This window comes from Brassica napus, chromosome A1 (genome assembly GCF_020379485.1).
Source record: "Brassica napus cultivar Da-Ae chromosome A1, Da-Ae, whole genome shotgun sequence".
Taxonomy (NCBI): Eukaryota; Viridiplantae; Streptophyta; class Magnoliopsida; order Brassicales; family Brassicaceae; genus Brassica; species Brassica napus.
The window spans coordinates 23,550,864-23,575,521 of NC_063434.1; the positions used below are offsets into that span (position 1 = coordinate 23,550,864).

The window sequence follows — 24,658 nt, forward strand, 5'->3', positions numbered from 1 at the left end:
GTATAGATCATATATCATTCCAACTTAGAGATATTCTATCCTAATCTAAATATGTTATACATAAAAATTCTATTATTTTAGTCAGTTTTTAGTGCTAATTTAGATATTTTTTCTCTAAATACTATATTAATTCCGATTTTTTTTTTGGTAAAATATCAATTCCGATTTTCTTACCAAACTTTGCTATCTTTTTGGTTGTCTGGTCAAGAATAAAATTTGGTCGTAAGGTCAAATCCAAATTAACAGTAACTTCGGAAACCCATAACTATCGAAACTTACAAAGACTTTGTAATTGCATGAGCTTATTAGACAAAAAGAAACGGAACAGTGTGCAAGAGAGATTCAAAAATGTCGAAGATAGCTTTAGGGAACGAATCACTTGTTGGGTCTTTGACTCCATCTAACAAGAAGTCGTACAAAGTGACCAATAGGATTCAAGAAGGGAAGAAGCCTCTGTATGCTGTTGTTTTCAACTTCCTTGATTCTCGTTTCTTCAATGTCTTCGTCACCGCTGGTGGAAATAAGGTAAAGTCTTCTCCTTTTTGCTCTTCTGTGTCTGTTTAGGCTTTGGTGGAGATTCGATTTGCCTTATAGAAAATCTTCCTTATTTGTCTGATTTTGGGGTTTGTGATTGCTGTTTTGGGATGTTGTCGATTCACTTGTCTGAAAAAACTTTGCTTGATGATACACATAGCTGATTGTAATTAGCTTTTTACTGTTGAAGATTTTTTGAAAGTTTAAGGCTTTATCTGTTTTAAGACTAGCTTGAGTTTATGGCTTCATTATCTAATAAACTTGATTGCTCTATCTTGGTTGAGTCATGGATCTCATTATTGCCATTGGTGTGTCTCTCTTATGATGTAGATTACGCTGTACAATTGTCTTGAAGATGGTGCCATATCTGCATTGCAATCCTATTCTGATGAAGATGTAAGCAAGTATAAATATTATTATATATATTTACTAGCTTTTCCATTAAATAAAAAGTTTCATTGAGGTTATTTGGGTATGTGCTCTGGAGATCAGAAGGAGGAGTCGTTTTACACTGTAAGCTGGGCGTGTGGCGTTAAGGGGAACCCATTTGTTGCGGCTGGAGGAGTGAAAGGCATAATCCGAGTCATTGACGTCAACAATGAAACGATTCATAAGGTATCATCACTGCATATTTTATTAGCTTTACAATGATGTTGTATGTTGTATAATCTGTGCTCTCTCACATGTGCAGAGCCTTGTGGGCCACGGGGATTCAGTGAATGAAATCAGGACACAACCTATGAAACCTCAGCTTGTGATTACTGCAAGCAAGGTATCCCTCTTGTCCTTTTTTTGTTTCTCTTTATCATGTCTTGACGATTCAGAGCTCTTTACGTTTTGATTGGATCAGGATGAATCTGTTAGGTTGTGGAACGTTGAAACTGGGATATGTATTCTGATATTTGCTGGAGCCGGAGGTCATCGTTACGAAGTTCTAAGTGTGGTAAGCACCTTTACCAATGTGGTATTTTATATTCCCTTTTAAACACACTGGATGTTATCTAATTGTTAAAGTATAACCATCTCTTGACTTTTTAGGACTTTCATCCCACTGAGATTTACCGTTTTGCTAGCTGTGGTATGGACACCACTATTAAGATATGGTCAATGAAAGGTAACCACGTTTGCTGAAACCTTTTAAGAAATACGGCTTGTATGATCTTATTCTTTGGTTGCTTTCAGAATTTTGGACTTATGTTGAGAAGTCATACACATGGACGGATGATCCATCAAAGTTCCCCACAAAGTTTGTACAATTCCCTGTAAGTATTTTTTTCTTTTTATTCGTCTTGTAACAATGTATTGATGGAGTTTGTTGATAATATTACTTCTGTGTGTGTGTGTGTGTAGGTATTTACTGCTTCAGTTCATACAAACTATGTAGATTGTAACCGTTGGTTTGGTGATTTTATCCTTTCAAAGGTTAGTTAGTCAATGATAAGATAAAGATGATTTCTTTTAGTGGAATAAGCTATAGTTACACTCTTATATATCTGTTTCAGAGTGTGGACAACGAGATCTTGTTGTGGGAACCACAACTGAAAGAGAACTCTCCTGGAGAGGTTAGTAACTCATTTCATTCATTGAATCACAAATGTTACAAGACTGAAGTTGTGTTGTTGTTGTTGTTTGCAGGGTACTTCAGATGTTCTACAAAGATACCCGGTTCCAATGTCTGACATCTGGTTTATCAAGTTTTCATGCGACTTCCAATTAAGTTCTCTTGCAATAGGTGATCAGAAAGCTCTTTCGCTCTATACTATTGTGCATTAAACTGTAAATTTAAATATCTTATTGCTAAATTTGTGGAACATTTATCACTTAACAGGGAATCAGGAAGGAAAGATTTATGTCTGGGATTTGAAAAGTTGCCCTCCTGTTTTGATTACAAAGTAAGTCTCACTTCCGTCTTCAACCACAATCTTTGGTCTTTAAATCAAATAATTAAAGCTTCACTCTGGTGTCTTTTTTGTATTCTTGACATGATTCTCTGTTGTTAAATAGGCTGTCACACAATCAATCCAAATGTGTGATCAGGCAAACCGCTATGTCCGTTGATGGAAGGTATATTATATTCATCTTCTCTCTCACCAATGCATTGATTTTATGACTGATCCTTTCAATGACATTGTAGCACAATTCTTGCTGCCTGCGAGGACGGGACCATATGGCGTTGGGACGTGATCACCAAGTAGTAAACTGAGTCTTCTAAGAACTGATGGATTAGGAGCCTGGAGGAAGAAGATATAATATTGTTTTGTTGTAACTCATATATATTTATCACATTACAATTTGGGAAAGTTTATTACTATTCCCTGAAACTTTAAGATGCTATTTATAGACTCAATAACTTCACTTTGGTGTTAAAACATTGCATCTTTAAAACTTTTATTGAGATGTATTCTGATCAATACACAATGCTGTATCCAGGAGCTTTATTGCAAGAAACACACTCTTTCATGAGCTTTCTAGTCTTCAAAGCATTGTCCCAGTCTCCAGTATCTGCATATACACTTGCCAAATTAATATAATTAACTGGTTTCTTCGGTTCCATACTCAGAAGCTGCGCGGCCGCTACTTCACTGAGATGCATGTCCCCATGACGCCTGCATGCATCAAGAAAAGCTCCCCATGCTGATGAGCTAAGACTTGTAATGCCGTTTTCACTTCTTATCAGTTCATACGCTTCTTCTAAGTTGCCACCGCGTGCAAGCATATCTACCATGCAAGATAAGTGCTCTTCTCGAACTTTGATACCATACTTGTTGTTGATCATTGTGTTGAAAATCTTCCAGCCAAGTTCGGTTTCTCCTGTGTGGCTACAAGCAGAGAGGAGAGCAAGAAACGTGACGTCATTCGGTTTGGTCCCTTGCTCCATTCTGTTGAAAAGATCAATTGCTTTCTCGATATTCCCATGTCTTCCATATCCTGAAATCAAAGAGGTCCATGATCTCACATCTCTCTCTTCCATCTCTTCGAAAGTAAGGACTGCATCCTCAATCTCCCCAGACTTTGCATACATATCTATCAGAGAGTTATACAAAGCAACATCGAATCTGATTTGGGAGGATTTTAAGGCGAAACAGTGGATCTGTCTTCCAATGGATGATGAAGCGATGGTGGTGCATATCTTAAGCATTGAAGATACTACAACCTCGTCCATCTGATTTCTCATCATTATCATCTCTTTGAAGATATCAAAAGCATCACTTGTGAAGCTGTTCTGCTGTGCAAAACCTGTGATTAGAGAAGTGCAAGAGATCAAGTCTCTTCTCATTGGTCCCTCAAACAGTTTCCTGGCATTGACAAGGCTACCACACTTCCCATATGCATCAATCAGAGACCTAATCAGTTCATGTGATCTCTCCAAACCCAGCTTGATCGCAAATCCGTGTAATTCACTAACCATTTCAAGACACTTAACTTGAATAGAAGCTCTGAAGAGGCCCTCAAAGGTAAAGCAGTCTGGCGTCTTCCCTGACATATAACACAGCACAAGAAGCTGTCAAAGGTTTGGATATATGTAGAAAGAAGAGACAAGTATAGATTACCTTCCGCAAGCATCAACTGAAACAGACTAAAGGAAGTATCTGCACAGGCAGAGACAGCATACCCATTGATCATTATATTCCAAGAAATCAAATCCCTTTGTTTCATCGACTCAAACAGAAGACGAACATCCTTCATCTTCCCACACTTAGCATAAAGACAAAGCAATGCACTCCTCACAACTAAGTTCCCTGTAAATTTACCCTTCTCCACACAACCATGTATCTGCATACCTTCTCTCAGGCATCCCAAATCTTTGCACGACTTTAAAACACTTCCGTAAGTGAAATCATTAGCCCTAAGAGGTTCCCGGCGCATCTCTTTGAACAACAGCAACGCCCGCCGGTGGTATCCACGTTGAGAATATCCCGAGATCATAGCAGTCCAAGAACCAACATCTCTTTTAGGCATTCTATCGAACAGTTTGCGTGCGTGTTTCACATCTCCTTGTCTTAGGTACAAGTTCAACAAACTGTTGTTCAACTGGAGATTGGAGACAAACCCATTTGTCACAGAGTTCCCATGGATCAACACAAACTGTTTCTCGACGTTTTGGCAGCTGCATAGTTTGAGAGCCTTGATGTACAAGGAAGGGTCAAATAAGTATGGTTTCGAAACAATCAGATTCTCCCCATAAGCAGCCATCACTGGAGAGACGTAAAACTATCCTTTTTATTAACTGCCACGCAGATTCATTGAAGAACGTACACACACAAAAAAACAGAGCTTTTCTGGTAAATCTCAAAACTTTATCATAAAGAGTTTCTTTTTGGGCAACTGCAAAAACAGAGCATTGCTCATATGCATACACAAATATAGTTTCTGGACGTATTTAAAATACAAAACTTTCCCGCTTCAAGTAGTGGTTCTCACGTCTCCGTATATGCTATATACATAAAAGAATTAGCTCCTCTGCTTCACTTTTAGATTTGGGTTCGTAGTTTAGCCATCAAGCTCTGCAAGCTCTCGAGTTTCTGCTTCAGGTCTTTGATGTGTTTTGCTGAAGTTTCTGATTCTGAATCGCTGAGATCAGAAGCTAGAGCTGAACACTTGGCCTCTAGCTCTGCTGATGCTTCTTCAATGGAGGAAATGGTAGATTCCAGGTCTGCACGTGAAGAAATTTCCCTCATTGAATCTGATGCTGCACCAAAAGGTGAGCTTTTGGGAGTGTCTGCTCTACTTGCTTTTGGGGAGAACATCTTGTCAAAACCTTCACTTCCTGCAACATAGAAGCAGGTGAGTTAAGCCTATTCTCTTGATATAGAAGCAGGTGAGTTTGAGATCAGTGTACCAAGGTTGCTTAGTTGATTTAGAGCTGCATGTCCAACAGATTCTTCAAGCTTCAGCACGCGTAGAACGCCTGCGACTATCCTACCCATCGAGTCAACTTCAGATTTGCACAAGAATGTCAGATGTTGCAGCTCGTCCTTTGTAACCACGGCCTCAACCTGCAGGAGGAAGAACAAGTTGGAAAAAGCCTATTACAAAATCTGCTTATATATAAAGAAGAAATCAATGAGCTCAGCTTCACTTACAGGTTGTTTAACAGAGAATTTCAGACTTTCTGCCACCCAGCTCAACGTGTCATCATGACCAGATTTGTCTTCAGATGCCACAATGTTAGCTTCAATGTTTACTCCTCCAGGCAGGTGACCATTTTCGTGATGTCCATTTGGAATGGTTTCTTTCTGCATCTGAGGCTTCAGTGTCTGTAGACCTTCCACATTGACCTATAATGCATTTTACAAATAAAATATATAAGGCTCAGTAACCTCAATGTTGACAGTCATTACTGTACATAAGAATGTAATTTTGTCAGACACCAGGAAGATAAAGGCAGCTCTGATTGTTATCATTAACCTCAGAAAGTTCAGGAAAGGAAATAAGCGGTGGAGAAAATAAGGTGTACAGAGATACTTACAATAATTGAGTCTACAGGAAATTTGTGAGCATCATTCTTGGTCTCTGTCACATTTGGATCCACAAGCTTTTGTGTACTCTTGGCTATTACTCTGAAAGAACGGAAATTCGTGTGCCAACACCTTTCTTCCCTTCCAATATCTTCATCATCGATAGACTCCCACCTTTCTGCCACACCTTCTCTACCCTCCAAAGCAAACAACCAGTCTCTTAACTCAATGGAGACATCAATATCATCTGGCGTTCCCAAATGTGCGAAAGCATCTCCGCTTCGACTTCCTAGAGCTCCATCTAGATGCATATGTTAGCAATAAAGGTTAGCAGAGTTGAAGCTGTAAACGAGAAAAATCTGCATATTTGATACTTTTTGAACATGATAAGAGTGCCAATGATAAAGAGGTCTATTCCATTCCAATACCTTGTTTCCTGTCATCAACAATAGATGCTTTGAAAAGTTTTGACAACGGTCCAGAAGATAAATGCTCTAACCCTCTAGACAGTCCCTCTCCTGGACCACCATCAAGGCTCAGAATTCCAAATCTATGTAAAAGAGCTTCAGTGTAGTTCATTCCTCCTCCTAGACGCACGCCTGAAATACAAGCCATGATACTTAAACTATGGCACTCCATATCCTTTTCACTGAGGGGAATCACATTGGTTATGCTTATGTCAAGAAACGGCGTCACAAGACTGCTGCCACTATGCCCATCATGTCTTCCGTTGACAATCCAAAAGACACGCCTCAATGGGGTTGACCCATTACAGCCAACTAAGTCACCATTACAGCTATTCTCATGTTCTTGTTGTACCTCGGTATCTACACAATCTACCTCAATATTTTCCCAGTATACGTTGGAAGATACTGCAATAGCGCCTCCAAGGGTTCTATGAGTTACCTTCACAACAAGATCTTTGCCAAGAAACTGAACGAGTGGAATGTCCTGAGTACTAGTAAAAGAAGACTCGAGAAACTTCAGCTGCAGATCCTTCAAAGCTAATTTTACAGCTGTATCGCTAGGAACCTTCTCCAACAACCCTCCAGTCAAAGAAGCAGTATTCTGGCGTTTGCTTTCTTTAACAATTGAGATCTTTTCACTGACCTTACCAAAGTAAGAATAGAGGTCCAGCACAAAAAATAACTGCTCCACTGAAGCATTCGAAATGTATTGCTCACAAGCAACTCCTATGCGAACAATACCACCAGGAGGAGGAATTGTAATCAGTGGCTTTCCATCCGCAGAAACCATAGCAACTTCTATACACACCTCTTTTCCTTCAACACAGTTCCATAAACCCATTTCCGGTCGAGAGTTCTGATGTTCAGTAGAGTTGGGAGATGTTTCCAAAGCCAAACTAAAATGTGAGACTCCAGCTGTCCATTTCTTTTGGCTGGCGTCAATAGGCTGCCCCGGCCATAGAGAGAAGCAAGCAGGATCCTTCTCCAGGTTTAGTAGCCGAACTTTCAGGGTAGGAGATTCCGCAAAAGATAAGTTTTCAATATGAAGCCTTGCTCCAGAGAAGATCTTTTTTGTTGAAAGATCTTCTTTGATTGCTGAGTCTTCCAAGTTACTCATGTCTAATGGAACAGAGACATCTAACTCTTTGAGGGTGAAAAGAAGAGAGTTAACGGAATTATCTGGCAAAACATCACCAGGGTTCACAACTATGCCATCAGCCAAAAAAGAAGAGATCCTTAAACAAGCTTCTTCCTGAAGATGAACCTAGAAAGATCACAAGAGAGAATGGTGAACACTTTTGTTGAAAAGAGAAGATTTGGATTTTTCTTGATATACACAAACATACCATGAGTGGTTGGCACTGGATAACCGTCTTTGAGAATAGGTGTGGGGGTTTTGGGGATGGCTTGACCTGAAGAGAGTGTAAGGAGATCAAGGGTACATCCTGGATTAATTGCCACGGCCCGTTGTCCAATGGATATATGACAGGACAAAAGTTCTTGGCTGCCCCAAATGTATGAAGGAAAATAAATCAGTATGAAGATGTTTCAACAAATCACAAAAGAATAATTTATTGTAATATACAGTTCAGAATTATATATACCGAAGTCAGGAACTGCAAGGTCTTCGGCAGCAGCTTTCATAGATGGTTGGATAAGAGCACAAGGAGAGCGGGAAAAAGCATCCCTGAATTTCAACCATGAGCAATTATGCAAGAACTTTAAATTCGAAGTTGTGAAACAACAAATGCACATGAAACTATATCAAATATTATAAACATAAAGCAATAGTTCACCTAACTAGCAAATGTATGTCAAACAAATAAATGAAAAAGGGAAAAGAGCACACTCCATAATAACTGAAACTGTTTCGAGTCTCAGAATATACTATCCAGCAATTTTTTGGGTATGTAGGTAACAAAAGGTAATAGGATAAAGTCTCGAAACAGTCATCAGAAACTAAGATTTTTGAGTATGTAAAAGGGTAAGTCACAACTAAGAAAAAACATAATTCTCTGAAGATCAACAGTAACTACAAAGTGCTCATAATGTCAGGAAGCAGTTTGATCTTTAATTAAGGCTTTACACATTTCACTCTAATCAGAGATTTTGGTCCCAGCTATTTACCTTAAAAATAGACCACCAATCAAAATCTTAGTCAAATAGTTGGCTGATTCTCCGTCCGAAACACAGGCCTGCAAACATATATGGCTACCGATGTCAGACTTCCGAGCCATATAACAAGATTCTCAGAGTAATGAAGTGCACCTATTCTCACGAGGAGATTTAACTTTCTAGTGAACATAAACCATCAATGGAAGAGAAATATAGTTATATTTACTATAAGAAATTTTAATGAGAGAGCAAGTCTAGTCTGGATCTTTTACTTATGGAACTCCTTCGTTCAGAATCCAATAGATAATGTGTGTTTCATGTTCCAACTCATACTACACTTATACATGCATACAGTAAAACCATACAACCAAAAGTTCCTGAAATTTGGTTTACGATTTTCAGAACTGTTTCAATGCATATACTGGCAGGAAACGATATCATGAAAGTTACTAGCTAATAATCCAAAAATCAGTGAGAACATACCCGAGAAAAGAGGAGTGATTGCATCAGTAGTTCCAGTTGGAATTCTGAAACGCCATGGAGAGTGGTAAAAAGTTAAACCAAAAAAAAAGAAGAGAGTAATGGTTCCATGCAAAACTGCACTCTTAACTAACAAGTGAATCAGACTCTGAACCCAGCCAAATAAATGATATTTTCAGTTTAAGCATATACAGAAACTCACCGGCATCTTTAATGCAAAGAAACACATGGTCCACAAGAACAGAGACCAAAGAACGTCCTGCTGCTTCAGCAGACTGCTTGAGGCATACCATTAAAGAGTGAAAAAAAAGATTTCATATCGAACTTTTCCTTTTTAAAGATCCACATGGAATATAAAATTTTAAGACCTGCTGAGATTTTGGATCCACATCTCCTCGGTTTAGGCATAGATACATTCCAGTTAGAAAGCGGAGAAGAGCGCGTAACCCTATTCCCAAGAATAATAGGTAGGCTTAGTTATTCATATCCACCAACCAGCATTCTAAAAACTAAGAGAGGGAGTGTGTTCTCAAACCTGGTTCACTTAACGCTGGACAAACAGCTTCTGGAATGTGCAACTGGACTTCAAGCCCAAGTGGACTGTTTAGTGCTGTTCTCTGAACTGTGATCTAAACAAGAGGGCACCATCAGGGTTAACAATTTGCACACCAAAATATTAAATGACTTCAAGCAGCCTGCTAAATATGCAAGTAAAATACAATTCAGAAACAAATGTTTACATGCGCTTGGCCAGAAATTCCATCTAGAAAGCGTTCTCCGCCAAAGAAAACTCGTTTTGCGCCATCATCATCTCTCAGATTTGCTTCTTCAGAACGAGCTAAATTAGCGTCAGTGAACATATCAGGATGTGGCAGGAGATCAATTGATAAAGCTTCCCATTCAAGTTTCTGACATGGAAAGTATATGCGTCACAGGTAGAAAAATAAAAAATGTAAAAAATTGTCTCTTCAAAGAAGATAATCAGAATGGAAAGCAAGCGCCATACAGAATATCGATTATTTGTTACTATTTTTTGCTAACATGGAGTGCCCAATCTTGAGCCATCAAAGAATATAGTAGTATCAAGGACAACTAGCAAAGAAATTGACATCAATACCTTAAACAAATAAATAAATCCTGTGTTAGTAGAGAAGTCCCTTGCTTCCTTCAGATTTACAACCTGCAATCAATAATTCATTCAGATTAGAAATACTAATTCTTCCAGAAGAGGATTTTACTACATCATGCTCGCAGAGCTCACCTTCCAATTCTCATTAGTGGTGTACAGAACAAGGTTGCGTATTGTAATAGATGCCAGTGGAGCAGCCCTAGATACAAAGTATAAGAGCTTAGACATACAATAGCAACAATCCAAATGTATTAACAAGGCAGGTCGAATGTGAAACTCATAAATTAACTGAAGTGATTAAAAGTAAGGCATCAAAGAACACAAAGTAACGAGATTCCAACACCCATAGACGTAAAGCTATATTTCTAACTGCTAGAGACAATGGATAAGTAAAAACAGCTTACCAGGCTGCCCCTCCTTCACGGTGAGCACCACCACCAGTCTCAAGAAGAAGGTTCACCACCTTAACTTGTAAAGTCATTCCATCTGCAATCTGAAAAACATAAAGAAAGAATATAATTGCACTGAGGACCTCTGCGTCGAAAATGAATAGAACTTTACACCCGAAGAAAGACACTGGCAAATTGACAAGATTGCTCCAAGAAAACAAAAGGAATATATGCTTAACTAGTCTTCAACCATATGTAAAAGAAAGACCGAAAATGAACAATGCTCAAACCACCTACGAAACCACAAAAGTGATAAAAACCCCATAACTTCAATTTTTCAATTTCGGTCTCGCTCTTTTAGTAAGACACACAAACAGATGTTGGCCAAAACATAATCAGCAATATGCCAATATAGTGGCAAATGGTACTACAATGATGATAGTTATCGGTTGCAGGAATCAATCACAAAATAACAACAAGAAGAGGCTGGACTATTTTGAATCAGTAGAAAACTAATATTGCCGCCGTGCTTTTATTGGTATATTTTTGAAAATATCGACCAAGTAGCAGAGATACCTCACCTTGTCAGCGAATCCATAACCATTACTTTTTCCAGAGGCGGTAGGAGACTGAGAACTGAAAGTGAAAGGAAAAAAAATGAAAGGCTCAATAAATTTCTGGGAATGAAAGCATCAATGAAGACTGAGTAGAAGCAAAACAGACGAAGCAGGGTTCCCCTACCTGCTTGGACCCTTTGTCACGTCAGCATCAGGATTCTCTTCAAGAACAAGATCGAGTTTATCGATCTGCACAACTATAGGCTCCGTTTGCACATTACTCACATACGGAAGCTATTTGAGCAGAAGAGTGAAAAAAAAAAAAAAAGAAATCAATGCTTGTGGAGAACAATAGAGATGACAGAAACAAAACAACTTTCCAGTTTAATAGCATGTTGTGTCAAACTCGAAAGAAATATGATTACTTATATATCCCACCTATCCACTTAGCTATCACAATTACATCTTTCGTTGACAAACTGTCACAAATCCAAACCATGTCACTACTTGCTCAGAATCTTGAATCTACATATCAGGCACAATTGGAAAATGGATCACGTCCCATCAAAATCAACAGATCTATTACAATCCCACCGACAGTCCCTGCCCAAATAGTCAAAATTGTACAATCCTAAACCCAAAGCCATATGTTTTTTACCAATCCTAAACCTATATCTAGTAAAAGGTATAGAGAGATATACACAATGATTAGACTTTAGAGAGTTCTAATTCCAACAAAATCAACTCAAGAATAAATCCTAAAGCTACAGATTCCTTAACTAGCTCCAATGAGATGTTCCTTGAGTAGCTAAATAAATGAGATAAGCAAAGAGTCAGAAGAACAGAACAAACCATGATCTCCAATTTGCCAACTTTGGCAGTGGTGACACTAAGGGCAGGAGGCAAACCCATACTGGCGTGTATAGCTTCCCCATTAATGTCTGCAATCACACACACAAACTCAATCAGATTCATAAAGACACAATCTTTCCCTAAACCCAACTACTAAAGAAGAAGTCGAGGACCTAAATTAGAAAGCTGAGCGGTGCGGCCTTGAAGCTTGAATTGATCTCTGGTGAATGATTTGAGCCAATACTTGAGAGTATACTCCAAGGCCCGTGCCAGTATCGACTCCATTTTCACCCCCGATGATCTTCTCTGATTACGTACGATCGATCCCCACCAGATCCGAGAAACTGGAGCCAAAGACGTGGGATCGATAAAGGTTGCGTCTTTCTTTCTTGATTAATCAATTCTATGGGATCTTGAGGATGTTGTTGTTACTGTAATGCCGGCACGTGCGTGGGATACGCGGTTCGCACGTGTGAATTATCTGACTCGACCTTTTTTTTTTTTTTTTTTTGAACAAATCTGACTCGACCTTAGTTGTATTATTTGCCTCTATTATTTGGACATGGATTTGCTTTATCACATGCCTTGGGCTAAAAAGTGTGACATCAATACCTTAAACAAATAAATAAATCCTGTGTTAGTAGAGAAGTCTCTTGTCAAAATTACAAATCTACGATTTGAGCGCTAGTTTGTGGAGGGTTCATGATGCCACTCTTCATAGGAATCTACGATTACTTGTCTGTGAAGGGAAATATCTACTTATTGGTACATATGGTTAAGGAATCAATCATGAAATGATTTTTTTTACTTTGTTGATCATACGTACAAGAGAGAAGTTTGGACCGTGTATGCCTCTTTCTCCATCCTTTCACTTTTTTGGTGCAGCTAATATGAATCTATCTTCGGTTAAACAAGAACAACTTGATTTAACCATTGAGTATATTTTAGATTTGCATTAGGAATGAGATTGAGTTTGGTGTGCATTAACAATATGTCCAACATCGGAGTTGGTTTTAGATTGATGTTCATTTTACTGACAATGCGTTGTTATGGAGAAAATAATTTAAAGTTGGACCAATTTGACTAAACACATTGAAGTTAATCACCAATCATCAACTAAGTTGCATGAAATCTCAATGGCTAATACTCAAACAACTGAACCAAACAAACTATAACAAGCAAACAAAAAAAAAAATTGCAAAACAAAAAGTTATACCCACGTTCAGTTCAGGATTCTCATCATTGATCACATCACATGCTATATGTTATCAATAATAAAACTTCAAACAATGGTTAGATAAAAAGTTCTTAAGTTGAGCTCTGGAAACTTGTTCCTAATCTGGTAGACTTTTCTCTTTCTTGACGACCGTTAAGGCGATTCGACTGTCGACCGTTGTTCCGCCGTCGGAGAGCGTCCTGCTCGCCGGCAACTCTCCTCTCTCTCCTCTCCTCTCCCCCGCTCCTCCCCTCCGCTCCCATGTCGCGATGCTCCGTTCGAAGAAAAAGTATCGTCCGCCGTTTGCTCTCCGCTTTTCTTCCCGACTTCTATTTCGCTCTGTGAAGAAGATTTCTTTGGCTAAGAAGAAGATAAGAACCACCTCTCTCGTCACTATTTCTGAGTGTGACGCAGCTGCTTCTGGATCTATGATCCTTGGTTCAGCTCTTCCTTCTATGGCTCCCCTTCCTGTTGGTTTTGGTGGATCTACGAATCTTAGGCTCCAGAGCCTTAGTTCTCCGATTGGTTCCTCTGCGGGGCCAGGTATGTCTACGGTGGAGCTGTCACCGACAAGTAGTCAGTTATCCTTACCGCCGGTTGATCCTTCGCTCGCTGAAGGTTCTCAGATTAGAGCTCATTCTCCAGCCGGAAGTACCGTACCGTCACCGGAAGCAAAGACATTTGCTGCGCTGCTTAAAAGCTCTGCTCAGTTGCAGGAGCTTGGAACGCCGGTAGAACACGTAACGGGCGCTCCCTTCGTGCTTATTCCAGATGAGAATATCGAAGCCGCGAAGCTGGAGTTCAAGGACTTCATCTACGCTCGCTTTCATGGAGATTATCGCTCCATGGGGAAAATCATTGGCATAGTAAATGCGGTGTGGGCAAGAACAGGCCCAAGGATCTATGTTCATAACATTGGACAAGGTATCTATCTCCTCCGAGTGACTAATCCTAAAACGCGTGAGGTTCTTCTGTCTCGTACCTGTTGGAACATTGGGGGTCTCCCTATGTTTGTCGCGCCATGGGCCCCTGACTACTCGCCGGACGAACCGCCTCTCTCTTCTGCTATCGTTCCTGTTGAGATGAGAAATGTTCCTTATCTGCTCTTCAACCGGGAAAGCCTCAGTCGCATTGCGACCGCAGTAGGCAAGCCCGACTCGTTAGCACCGGAAACAGAACGCAAGGAAAATTTTGAGGTGGCCAAGTTGTACGTAAGGGTTGATCTTACAGCACCTCTTACAGATAAGATTGTATCTGGCTTCACTAATGGAAGGGAGGTTGTGATTGATGTTTCATACCCATGGCTACCGGTGAAGTGTCACTTATGTAACAAGTTTGGACATAAACAAGCTAAGTGCCCTGAGGGGGTACCTGACGGTGTTAATGTTAAGACAAATTCTCGGACTCAGCCTCAAGAAACATCAAGAAGACGCTCAAAATCCAGGCCTAGTCGTTCCACCGTAAAGAAATCCAACCAAGGTTCTCTTCGCTACGTTCCTATCATTCGTAATTCACAGGAAATGCCCGCGGTTGCTGAATCAAACGTTGAGCATAAGGATGCTCAGATAGGAGGCCCACTCTCTCCCGTGGTTCACGACTCTCATAGAGATGAATTGGAGGAAGGGGAAATTTATCAGACTGGGTTGGAGGAATCTCTTGCTGATCAGTCTTATACGATGGGTCATAAGGGGATCCAAGAGCCAGAAACTGACCAGGCTGTGGCTGTAGCTGTAGCTGCCGTAACTGCACAGGTTGTACCGGTTGGGGTTGGTGATGACACTGCTGCTGCTGCAGTGACTGTGGCGAATGAGGAAGCTTCTGGTGCTGTGTCTAATGAGGTCGAAGTGGCTAATGAGGTCGCAGTGGCTAATGAGGTCGCTGTGGCCAATGAGGTCGCTTCTGGTGCTGCGGCTCATGAGGTAGATGCGGAAAATGAGGTCGCTGCTGGTGCTGCGGCTCATGAGGTAGCTGTGGATAATGAGGACGCTTCTGGTGCTGCGGCTGGTGTGCCTGCTTCAGAGGTATTGTCATCAGAGGAACTTTGTGACCCTGATGGAGATCAGGATCGAGACAACCCTTTTATCCTGGTTAAAAACAGGAAGAGTAGCCGCAAGGCTACAAAACGTCATTAAAATTATAAATTATGTTTTTTGCGTGGAATGTGCGTGGACTGAATAGTGCAAGACGCCACACGATGACCAAAGATTGGATTAATATCCATAGGCCACTTTTCGGAGCTTTTTTGGAAACTCATATTTTGGAGGGTAATAAGGAGAGAGTATTAGGAGCTATTCCAAGGGGATGGAATTTTTTTGTTAATCATGCAGAGGATGCTTCGGGTCGTATTGTACTTGTCTGGGACCCGACCGTTACTCTGATTATCTACGATGCTACAGCTCAATCAGTCACATGCGGGGTATCTATTCTTTCGGAAAACATCTCTTTGACAGTTACTTTTATCTATGGGTTTAACTTGGTGGAAGATCGGAGGTGTATGTGGAACCACCTAGTTCAGTTGCAAGACTCTTCTCCGGTTTCTTCTCATCCTTGGTCAGTGGTGGGTGATTTTAACCAGATGCTTCGTACCTCTCACCATTCCAACCATCTCAGTTCACAAGTTGATGTCTCGGGTATGGATGAAGCGAACATTGCTCTGCAGGACGCTCAACTGTTTGAAGCGCAGGCGAAGGGTCTTCCTTTCACTTGGAGGAACAGTCAGGATGATAGCCCTATATCTACCAGAATTGATCATGCCTTTATTAATCAAACTTGGTCTTCTGCTTTCCCGGACTCTTATGCTGAATTCTTGGATCCGTCTCAGTCCGATCATGCCCCCTGCCTTTTTCGGGTCCCTTCAATCAGACGACAGGTTATCAAACCATTAAAATTTTTTCATCATGTGATTGATCACCCTGAGTATGCAGGGATAGTGAGGGACGCCTGGGACTGCAGTCAGATTACCGGGACTGATCAATACAAGCTGGTTCGATCTCTTAAGCTGTTAAAAAGGCCTTTGCGTAGGCTTAACAAGAGACATTTCAGTGGTATCTCCCAGAGGGTTAAAGCACAGAAAGATAGGGTTGATGTGCTTCAGAGAGCTCTGCTTACTACCCCTGACGTTCCGACGGCTCGAGAAGAGCATACTGAGAGAGATAAGCTTAATATTCTACTCAAGGCAGAGGAGAAGTTCTACAGACAGCGCTCTAGAGTTAGATGGGCAGATGTAGGAGACCGGAACACACCCTTTTACCACCGGACTGTCTCCAGCCATGCTTCACGAAATCATATACATCTCCTCAAGGATGCTAATGATCATGTCTTCTACTCCACGGCTGAGATAAAAGCTCATGCTGCAGAATATTTCCAAGGTATCTTAGGGGCTACTGATCTCCATTCTTCACCAGTATCGTCGGAGGATCTGAGGACATTACTTCCTTTCCGCTGTTCTGAGCTGCAACAGAATTATTTGAAGAGGGAAGTTACAGCAGCGGAGGTAAAAGCCACTTTTTTTGCAATGCCATTAAATAAGAGTCCAGGTCCGGATGGATATTCTGTTGAGTTTATTAGAGCATCTTGGGACATAGTGGGGGCGGATATTATCGGTGCTGTCAGGGAGTTCTTTCGCAATGGCAAGCTTCTCAGGGACTTGAACACAACAGCAATCACTCTTATTCCGAAAAAGCCTGAAGCCTGCGCTCTTACTGATTATAGACCGATAAGCTGCTGCAACATTGTCTACAAGCTTATATCTAAAATCATTGCCAACCGTCTCAAGCCGATCCTCACCGAATGCGTTAGTCCCAACCAAGCTGCTTTCTTAAAAGGTCGCAGCCTCGGGGAAAACGTCCTACTGGCTACAGAACTTATCAAAGACTACAACAAGGCTTCTTGTCTTAAAAGTGCTATGATTAAAATTGATATCCGTAAGGCTTTCGACACGGTTTGTTGGGATTTTGTTTTAAAGGTGTTGGAAGCTCAGCAATTCCCCCCTATGTTTATAACTTGGATCACAGAATGTATCTCCTCGCCTAGGTTCTCGGTGGCTATAAATGGCGAGCTCGCAGGGTTTTTTGAGGGTAAGAAAGGACTGTGCCAAGGAGATTCGATCTCTCCCTATCTCTTCATTATGCTCATGGAAGTTCTCTCCCGTTTACTGGATAAGGCCGAAACTGATGGAATGTTCAGGCTGCATCCGCTTTGCTCTTCTCCAAAGGTCACTCATCTCTTATTCGCAGATGATTTATTAGTTTTTTCTGATGGGGAAAGCGACTCAACTGCTGGGATCAGGGATGTTATGAACCAGTTCAAGGAGTGGTCGGGCCTTGACACAAACCAGTCCAAATCAGAGATTTTCTATGGAGGCTACTCAGATAATCAAGCTCTTCTCCTGAGCAATCTTTCGGGTTTTCGGCGCGGAGAGTTCCCTACTAGGTACCTTGGGTTGCCTCTTAGTCCAAAGAAGATATCAGCTGCCACCCTTCAACCTTTCATAGATATGATCACATCAAAGCTTCATTCCTGGACAGTAAAATTCTTATCCTTTGCTGGGAAAGTAACGATGGTCTCCTCGGTAATATATGGTATGGTAAATTTTTGGAGCTCAGTTTTTGTATTGCCAAAATGGTTCTACGCTAAGGTTGACTCCTTATGCTCCGGTTTTCTGTGGAAGAACAGCACAATTTCTGCTGCAGGGCGCGGGTCTCATGGAAGGATATCTGCAGACCAAAAAAAGAGGGGGGTCTTGGTATTAGACATCTTGAGGACTTCGAAAAGGTCTTCCGGCTGAAAAGACTGTGGCTATTCTTTTATGGCTCAGGGTCTCTGTGGGTTCCATGGATAACGAGTAATAGATTTGCGGGTAGAAGTTTATGGCTAGTGAATGACTCGCCAAGGTTCTCAAAGACTGTGAGGAGTATGCTTCAGATGAAAGCAGAACTTCATACCTATCTTCGATGTACTGTTCGAGATGGAACCACAGCTTTGTTTTGGTATGATTATTGGACAGAGTTGGGTCCTTTACACCTCCTTTTTGGTACTTCAGGCCCCCGTGATCTTAGGATTCCGCTTGATGCAACAGTATCTCAAGCAGTTACCAACGACCACTGGAATCTCCCTCCGGCTCGATCTGAGTATGCAACCACCCTTCAGATTATTCTCTCTACCTTGCCGGTTCCATCTGCAACCGATGGCTGTGATACATACTTGTGGAGAACGAGTTCTGGCGCTTTTGGAAACACATTCTCATCTAAGGTAACTTGGGAGAGGATGCGTGTACCAAGTCCCTTAGTTCAGTGGCATTCAGTGGCTTGGTTCAGAGAGGAAATTCCTCGCTGTTCGTTTATCGCTTGGACAGCCTTCCTTCGTAGGCTCCCAACGCGTGATCGGTTGATATCTTGGGGTTTGAACGTTCAACCAGGTTGTGTTCTCTGCTCTGTAGCGGATGAGTCTATTAGCCATTTGTTCTTTGATTGTCCTTTTGCAGTTGCTACTTGGACTCGTTTTTGTGGCAGGTTTTTGGCGACTCCTCCGGCTACACTTGATGCGGTCGTGGTCCTTTGCCAGCATTTTCCTGGACCTCATGCTCGGCGAGCGGTTGCGGTGATGAAGCTCATTAATCAAGTGATCATTTACAACATCTGGCGTGAGCGTAATGCCAGAATCTTCACCGGTGTGTCTTCAACTCAAGAGGCTGTGTTCCGAGTGGTGGATCGTACTGTGCGAGATAGGTTGCTGGCTCTTTCAAGACCCACTGTCTCCGCTCCCCCACCATCTTTGCTGGAGTTGTACTTTTGGTTCCTTTCCCCTTATAGTTAATGCTACTCTCCTTTTATTGCTCTCTCTTTGCTCCCTCTTCCTCTTTTTCCTTCTTTGTAATAAGTTGTGTTTACACAACATTGTAAACTCTTAAAAATGGTATAAATCTTAACATTTAGACCAAAAAAAAAAATAATAAAACTTCAAAATATGTGTCTTATCAATAATACATCTAGTGGGCCAAAGAGCATTGCCAAAAAAACTCTATAATTTCAAATATAGAATTTTTTCCTCTTCAAAAGAGAACTAGAGTTTATCCCGCACATCGTGCGGGTGTATTTTCATTTTATAAATATTTAATTTTGATATTATTATATAAATTTAAATATACAATTTATATTTTAGTATTATGTATTTTATAATTCTTTAATTTTATTGTTTAGTTTTCTTATTACTTTATTAATGTATGGGTTTGTTTTATACATTTTACCTTTTTTTATTACGTTTTTGAGTTTTCATAATTTGAAATAATCAAATAAAAAATATTCTTCAACATATGATTTTTGAAAATATATAGCTATAGAAATAAATTTTAACATATGTTAATAACTTCATTTGTATAAAAAAAATCTGAAATGATTAACAAATTTGAACCCGTTTTAGTGGTAGATGATAATTTATTTAAATGAAAGCATTATATTCCTTAATTACGAAATTAATTAATGCAATATTTAATAAAAATTATTTAAAAATTTAGTAGGATTTTGTTAGATTTTTCTCAACAGATTTTGTTATAACTGAAAATAAAATTCAAATCTATAGTTAAAATTAATTTATTATTAATATTCCTATTAATTATTATGTCATATTATGTAATTAATAAAATGGTCATAGTAGACTTCTAAATAGTAGATAAAAATTGTACTTCTCTTTTAATAGAGAAGATTTTAAAACTTCAAATTTAGAGGTTTTAGGAATGAAACTTTAAATTTGAAGTTTCATCTTTTTATTTGCATTTTGATATTTATAATTAAGTATATACCACATTTATGATTCTTAAGTATTTTTTCATTTATTGTTTTAATCCTTATTTTTTTATAAATCATAAATATTTCAAATTTGTTTTTATGATTTAACATTTTACACATAAAATTAGATAAAAAATTAAAATAAGATTTACAATATTTCAAGACTATAATTAGAAAACAAGAATATTATAAAAGAAACTTAATAAAAAAACTTTTAAATAAGATACATGAAGACATAATTATTAGAAAATTTTAAATATTACAACAACATTAATAGTCTGGTAAATTTGCTCTGGAACCTTCAAAATTTCCAAAATATTGTCCAAAACTTTTTGTGTATCCAAAGATGGAGCGTGACGGAAATAATTTTATGAAATAATATGGTATTTTTGTAATTTAATATTTAATTATGTATTTCTATTTATAATTTTATATATTTAATGTAAGATTTTATTAATTAGTAGTATTGTAATATTTTATATATTTATAATTTTTTGGATTTATATTAATTATAACAAATATAAAGACCATAGTGTAAAATACATATAATTTTGAAGTTAGGTTTGTAGTTTTGCTTTTAGAAAAAAATACCTTGAAACTTCAAATTTAAAAGAATACCTTGAAAATTCAAATTTAGAAGAATACCTTGATAATTCAAATTTCAAATTTAGAGTTTTACAAACTCTAAAATAGAAGAGTTTTTTTGGAGATACTCTAAATAAAAAAACCATACCAGTAAATTAGAAAAAAATTACTACACATTTTTGATTTGATATCCGTAAGCTTGGATCTTGCTGTAAATAAATATATACGAATTTTACGGGCTCTAATGAGTCTACACGACTGGGGAATTACAAAGGTGCTTCTTGCATTAGACTACCATGAGGTTGTTGAATGTTAGATTCATGTTTAATTATGGGCTTCCAATTAGTTTTAAGTTGGAAGCCCATAATTAAACATGAATCTAACATGATATCAGAACCCAGATCTTAAATACCCTAAATTCATTTCATACAAATTACTATGAAGTCTCCGTCTCGATCGTGAACCAAATATGTTTCTCTTAATGAGAGAGTAACTCATTTGAAAGCTGGTGCACTATGGTGTAAGATAGTCACAGTGAATATATCTTAGTTACGGGGCAAAACACTAGTACACAATAAATCAATAATGTTAAAATTAAAGTATTTATCAGTTTATGCAATTATTAATTCAGAGAGTTTATGTAGTTTCTTGTCGACCAAGAAAAAATATTTTGATTTATCCTCTATATACTAAAGGACAAATCGACTGGCAAATCAAATATTGACATGTGGAAAAAAAATTCAAAACAATTAAAAATAAAAATAATTGAAAATTTATTTGCATCTCTTATTTTTCTGCAGTCTAAATATTAACTGTCCACTTCTATTTTTTTCAGAAATTTGAAGCTACGTTAATTTTAACAAAAAAATAAATCAATTGTGAGAGCAATGATTTTAACAAAAAAAATTAGATTTTGACCCGTGCAACCGCACGGGTGTTTGTTTTCACATTTTTATACATAAATTATTGTCTTAGAACATAAGTGGTATATATTTTTAATGTTAATCATATACTTAAATATTTATATAACTATTTCAAATACAATAATTTTATAATTTACATGTTATAATTAATTAATTGTTTAAACCTTATGTATTTGTCATTTCTTATTATATATTTATCTTATTGTATTTGCATTTAGTTATTAAGCAAATTAATATATTCATGAGAAAATATATTTAATAAATATTTTGTATTTAATTTAGGCTAAATTCTGATCCGTATTTCAAAACTGGATTTCTTTTTACCAATATTTTTATGCTTATTCATTTTAGATAATTTATTATTGTATATATAAAAGTGTAAGATATGTTAATTTTTAGACATGTATTATATAGTTTGTTGGTTTTAAACCGTTCTATCATCATATTATATTTTAAATAAATAGTTTATATTTATGAAATTAAAATTTATAAATTATCAATTGAATATAATTTTATCATATTTATTTTAGTATAATAATTATATTTTAACATGATCATGACTATAAAAGTAGATAAAATAGGATATAATTTATTTATTTTCATTTCTAAACGATAACTTAAAATACATTAAGTTATTGTTTAAATATTTTTATACAGATTTATTAGAATTTTAAAAATATAATATATAAATATATATTATATTTAAAATGAAAATATATTATGATTAAAGTAGTTACAAAGATTTTATATTATTAACTTTAAAGAAATACATGTTAATTTTTATACATATATTATATAGTTTGATAATGTTAACCCATCTTACCAACATATTAGATTTTATTTTTGAACATAAATATTTTATAATTACGAAAATAAAATATATAAATATATAAATTTAATGCAATTTTATTATATTTAGCTCAAAATAATAATTTTATTTAGCTCAATATAATAATTTTATTTTAATATGATTGATTATGATTATATAATAAATAAAATATTATAGATTTTTTTTATTTTTCATTTTATATAACTGAATATATTAATGTATAATAATATTTTAAACTAATTTTGAAATTAGTGAAAATATTTAAATATAATTTCAAAAATGAACATCTTGTAAAAATCTTTTCAAACAGATTTTTTAGACTTTAAAATAAATATATTTATATTTAAAATGAAAAGATATCAAAAGATCTTATGATTAAAATAGTTTAAAAATTCTATTTATTATTAGTCTGAATTAAAATGTAGTATTAATTTCTATGAATAGGTCCATTAGGTCTATTTTTAAAAAAAAATCACACATGAATCAAGGTTGTGACTTCTGTTTTAATATATAAGATAAATAAACAGACTTTTTAGTTTTCAGATCCTACATTTTCTCAAATCTCCACGATCACTTTAACGTCATATGTAACTCCCAAATTATGGCACAAAAAATCAAACAGTTTCAACTTATATATATTTGCTTTTCTCTTCCTTCTTCTCCATGTTTCATATTCTTCCTCAGTTTTTTTCTTCCAATTTTCAGTGTATCAGCAAAAATTAATAGAGGTTTGTGACTACTATATTTCTGTTCATTTTTTATATTCTGCTCAAATCTATATCATTTGATTTTTTTAAGCGCTGTTCAGATAGAAGATGTCACTTGGATATTATACAACCGTTTCAAAGCTAATTTCTTCAAAAGAAAAGGACAGGGAAATCAAAGCGTTGTTTGCAAATGAGGTAGACATAAGTTCATTCAACTTTACTATACACAAACCTGGTTATTTACAAATCAATTTTTGTTACTATTTTTAGAAAGGTAAATACGTCAATCAAAGAATTTTTTTTTTTTGGGAAAAAAAAATTATTGGAAGTTCACTAGACTTGCTTGCATGTTTTGGTGATGATTCTAAAGAAAAAGAGTAAACATTTGGTTAGTGGAGCATTAATATTAATACACGTCTCAAGCAAATGTGGAAAGCTGATTAAAAACAAAAATAGATAAAACTAAAATCTAGGGGTTGACAATATGCAAAACTAGAAGATATCTAATCTATTAAAATAGAGTCCTATTTTTTATCTACTGTTGAAAGTTGTGATTTAAATTTGGACATATTCTAATACATGGTCTGTTTAAATCTGTGCCATTTATATTATACGCTTGATACAATTATTCATTATATCAACCGAGTCACTTAAATCTAACCGAACTTACACGAACCATACTTCGGTTTTCTACTGATACAATAATAATACAAATTTCATAAATAACCAATAAACCAACAATTCCAAACAATACTGCAGCTAAGCATATGTTCATCTCTTCCTCTCTGACCTAGCTTAATAGACTAATCATATTTACTTATCTTCAATACACGAACTGCACCAGCGCCATCAAATGCTTATCATTATCTAACCTACCATTATGAACATAAAATAGTCAGCAAGGAAGCTTGATTGTCCAGAATTATGTAATTCTACACCCAGTTCATCAGTAACAATACAAAAGGTGCATTTTGGTACATAAGATAGTTAGACAATTCTTTATATTTCGTACGAATCGTACCTATTCATCGTATAAGTTTGTAATATTAGCTAAAGTAATACACTTAAATGAAAAATATGTTAGTTAAATAAAAATACATACATTGGTAAATTTGTATTTTCAAAAATTTCAAAATCTGTATATCTAACAAAAAATCTACATTCAATAATTTTAGGCAGAATATTCTAACTACATTGAAGCTGATGTGATCAAATCTACACTAAATAATTTTCCTTAACCGTATAGATTAGGGCATGACTGGTTTCCCCTCTACCGCCCGTAAACGTAGTTTTTGCGGTTAGCAGCAGTTGTTGGCGTTTTGTAACAATCATTCAAACTGTTCTAAACTGCTTCAAACTGCTTTATACCTCCTAAATTCAAACGGTGGTTCCAGCTAGCGTTTGCGATTGCGAGTGGTTGCGGGAGGATAATTTTTTTTTAAACAATATAAATACAAAAATAAAAATAGAAATAGAAATTTTAAATTGAAATAATAGAAATACTAAAATATATTTATTATATTTTAATTTATATTATAAAATTTAAAAATAAAAATATTTTCTATAATTTAAAAAAATTAAAATATAATTTTTTAAATTTATTATAATATTATGATGTTTAATATTTTTATAAT

General features: G+C 36.9%; 3 protein-coding genes across 3 annotated transcripts; 1 reads left to right on the plus strand and 2 right to left on the minus strand.

The window, feature by feature from the left end:
• The first annotated feature begins 260 nt into the window (after positions 1 to 260).
• Positions 261 to 2,945, plus strand: LOC106433782 (polycomb group protein FERTILIZATION-INDEPENDENT ENDOSPERM). The gene is made up of 13 exons (XM_013874611.3): positions 261 to 525; positions 865 to 930; positions 1,027 to 1,149; positions 1,226 to 1,306; positions 1,385 to 1,477; positions 1,573 to 1,648; positions 1,717 to 1,796; positions 1,885 to 1,956; positions 2,037 to 2,096; positions 2,170 to 2,266; positions 2,363 to 2,426; positions 2,539 to 2,598; positions 2,669 to 2,945. Exons 1-13 carry the CDS (start codon positions 349 to 351, stop codon positions 2,727 to 2,729), a joined length of 1,110 nt encoding a protein of 369 aa, XP_013730065.1. The 5' UTR covers positions 261 to 348; the 3' UTR covers positions 2,730 to 2,945.
• LOC106433781 (pentatricopeptide repeat-containing protein At3g20730-like) lies at positions 2,942 to 4,728 on the minus strand. The gene is made up of 2 exons (XM_013874610.3): positions 4,086 to 4,728; positions 2,942 to 4,011 (listed from the first exon to the last, which is right to left on the minus strand). The coding sequence occupies exons 1-2, from the start codon at positions 4,726 to 4,728 to the stop codon at positions 2,942 to 2,944; spliced, it is 1,713 nt and encodes a 570-aa protein (XP_013730064.2).
• An 8-nt stretch (positions 4,729 to 4,736) lies between these two features.
• Positions 4,737 to 12,407, minus strand: LOC106433780. Its single transcript, XM_013874609.3, has 20 exons — positions 12,156 to 12,407; positions 11,983 to 12,071; positions 11,315 to 11,424; positions 11,155 to 11,209; positions 10,589 to 10,677; positions 10,317 to 10,383; positions 10,173 to 10,235; positions 9,796 to 9,963; positions 9,591 to 9,684; positions 9,424 to 9,503; positions 9,258 to 9,330; positions 9,059 to 9,102; positions 8,588 to 8,655; positions 8,065 to 8,147; positions 7,807 to 7,964; positions 6,422 to 7,724; positions 6,005 to 6,294; positions 5,619 to 5,813; positions 5,375 to 5,531; positions 4,737 to 5,302 (listed from the first exon to the last, which is right to left on the minus strand). Exons 1-20 carry the CDS (start codon positions 12,265 to 12,267, stop codon positions 5,007 to 5,009), a joined length of 3,594 nt encoding a protein of 1,197 aa, XP_013730063.2. The 5' UTR covers positions 12,268 to 12,407; the 3' UTR covers positions 4,737 to 5,006.
• Between the last annotated feature and the right edge of the window lie 12,251 nt (positions 12,408 to 24,658).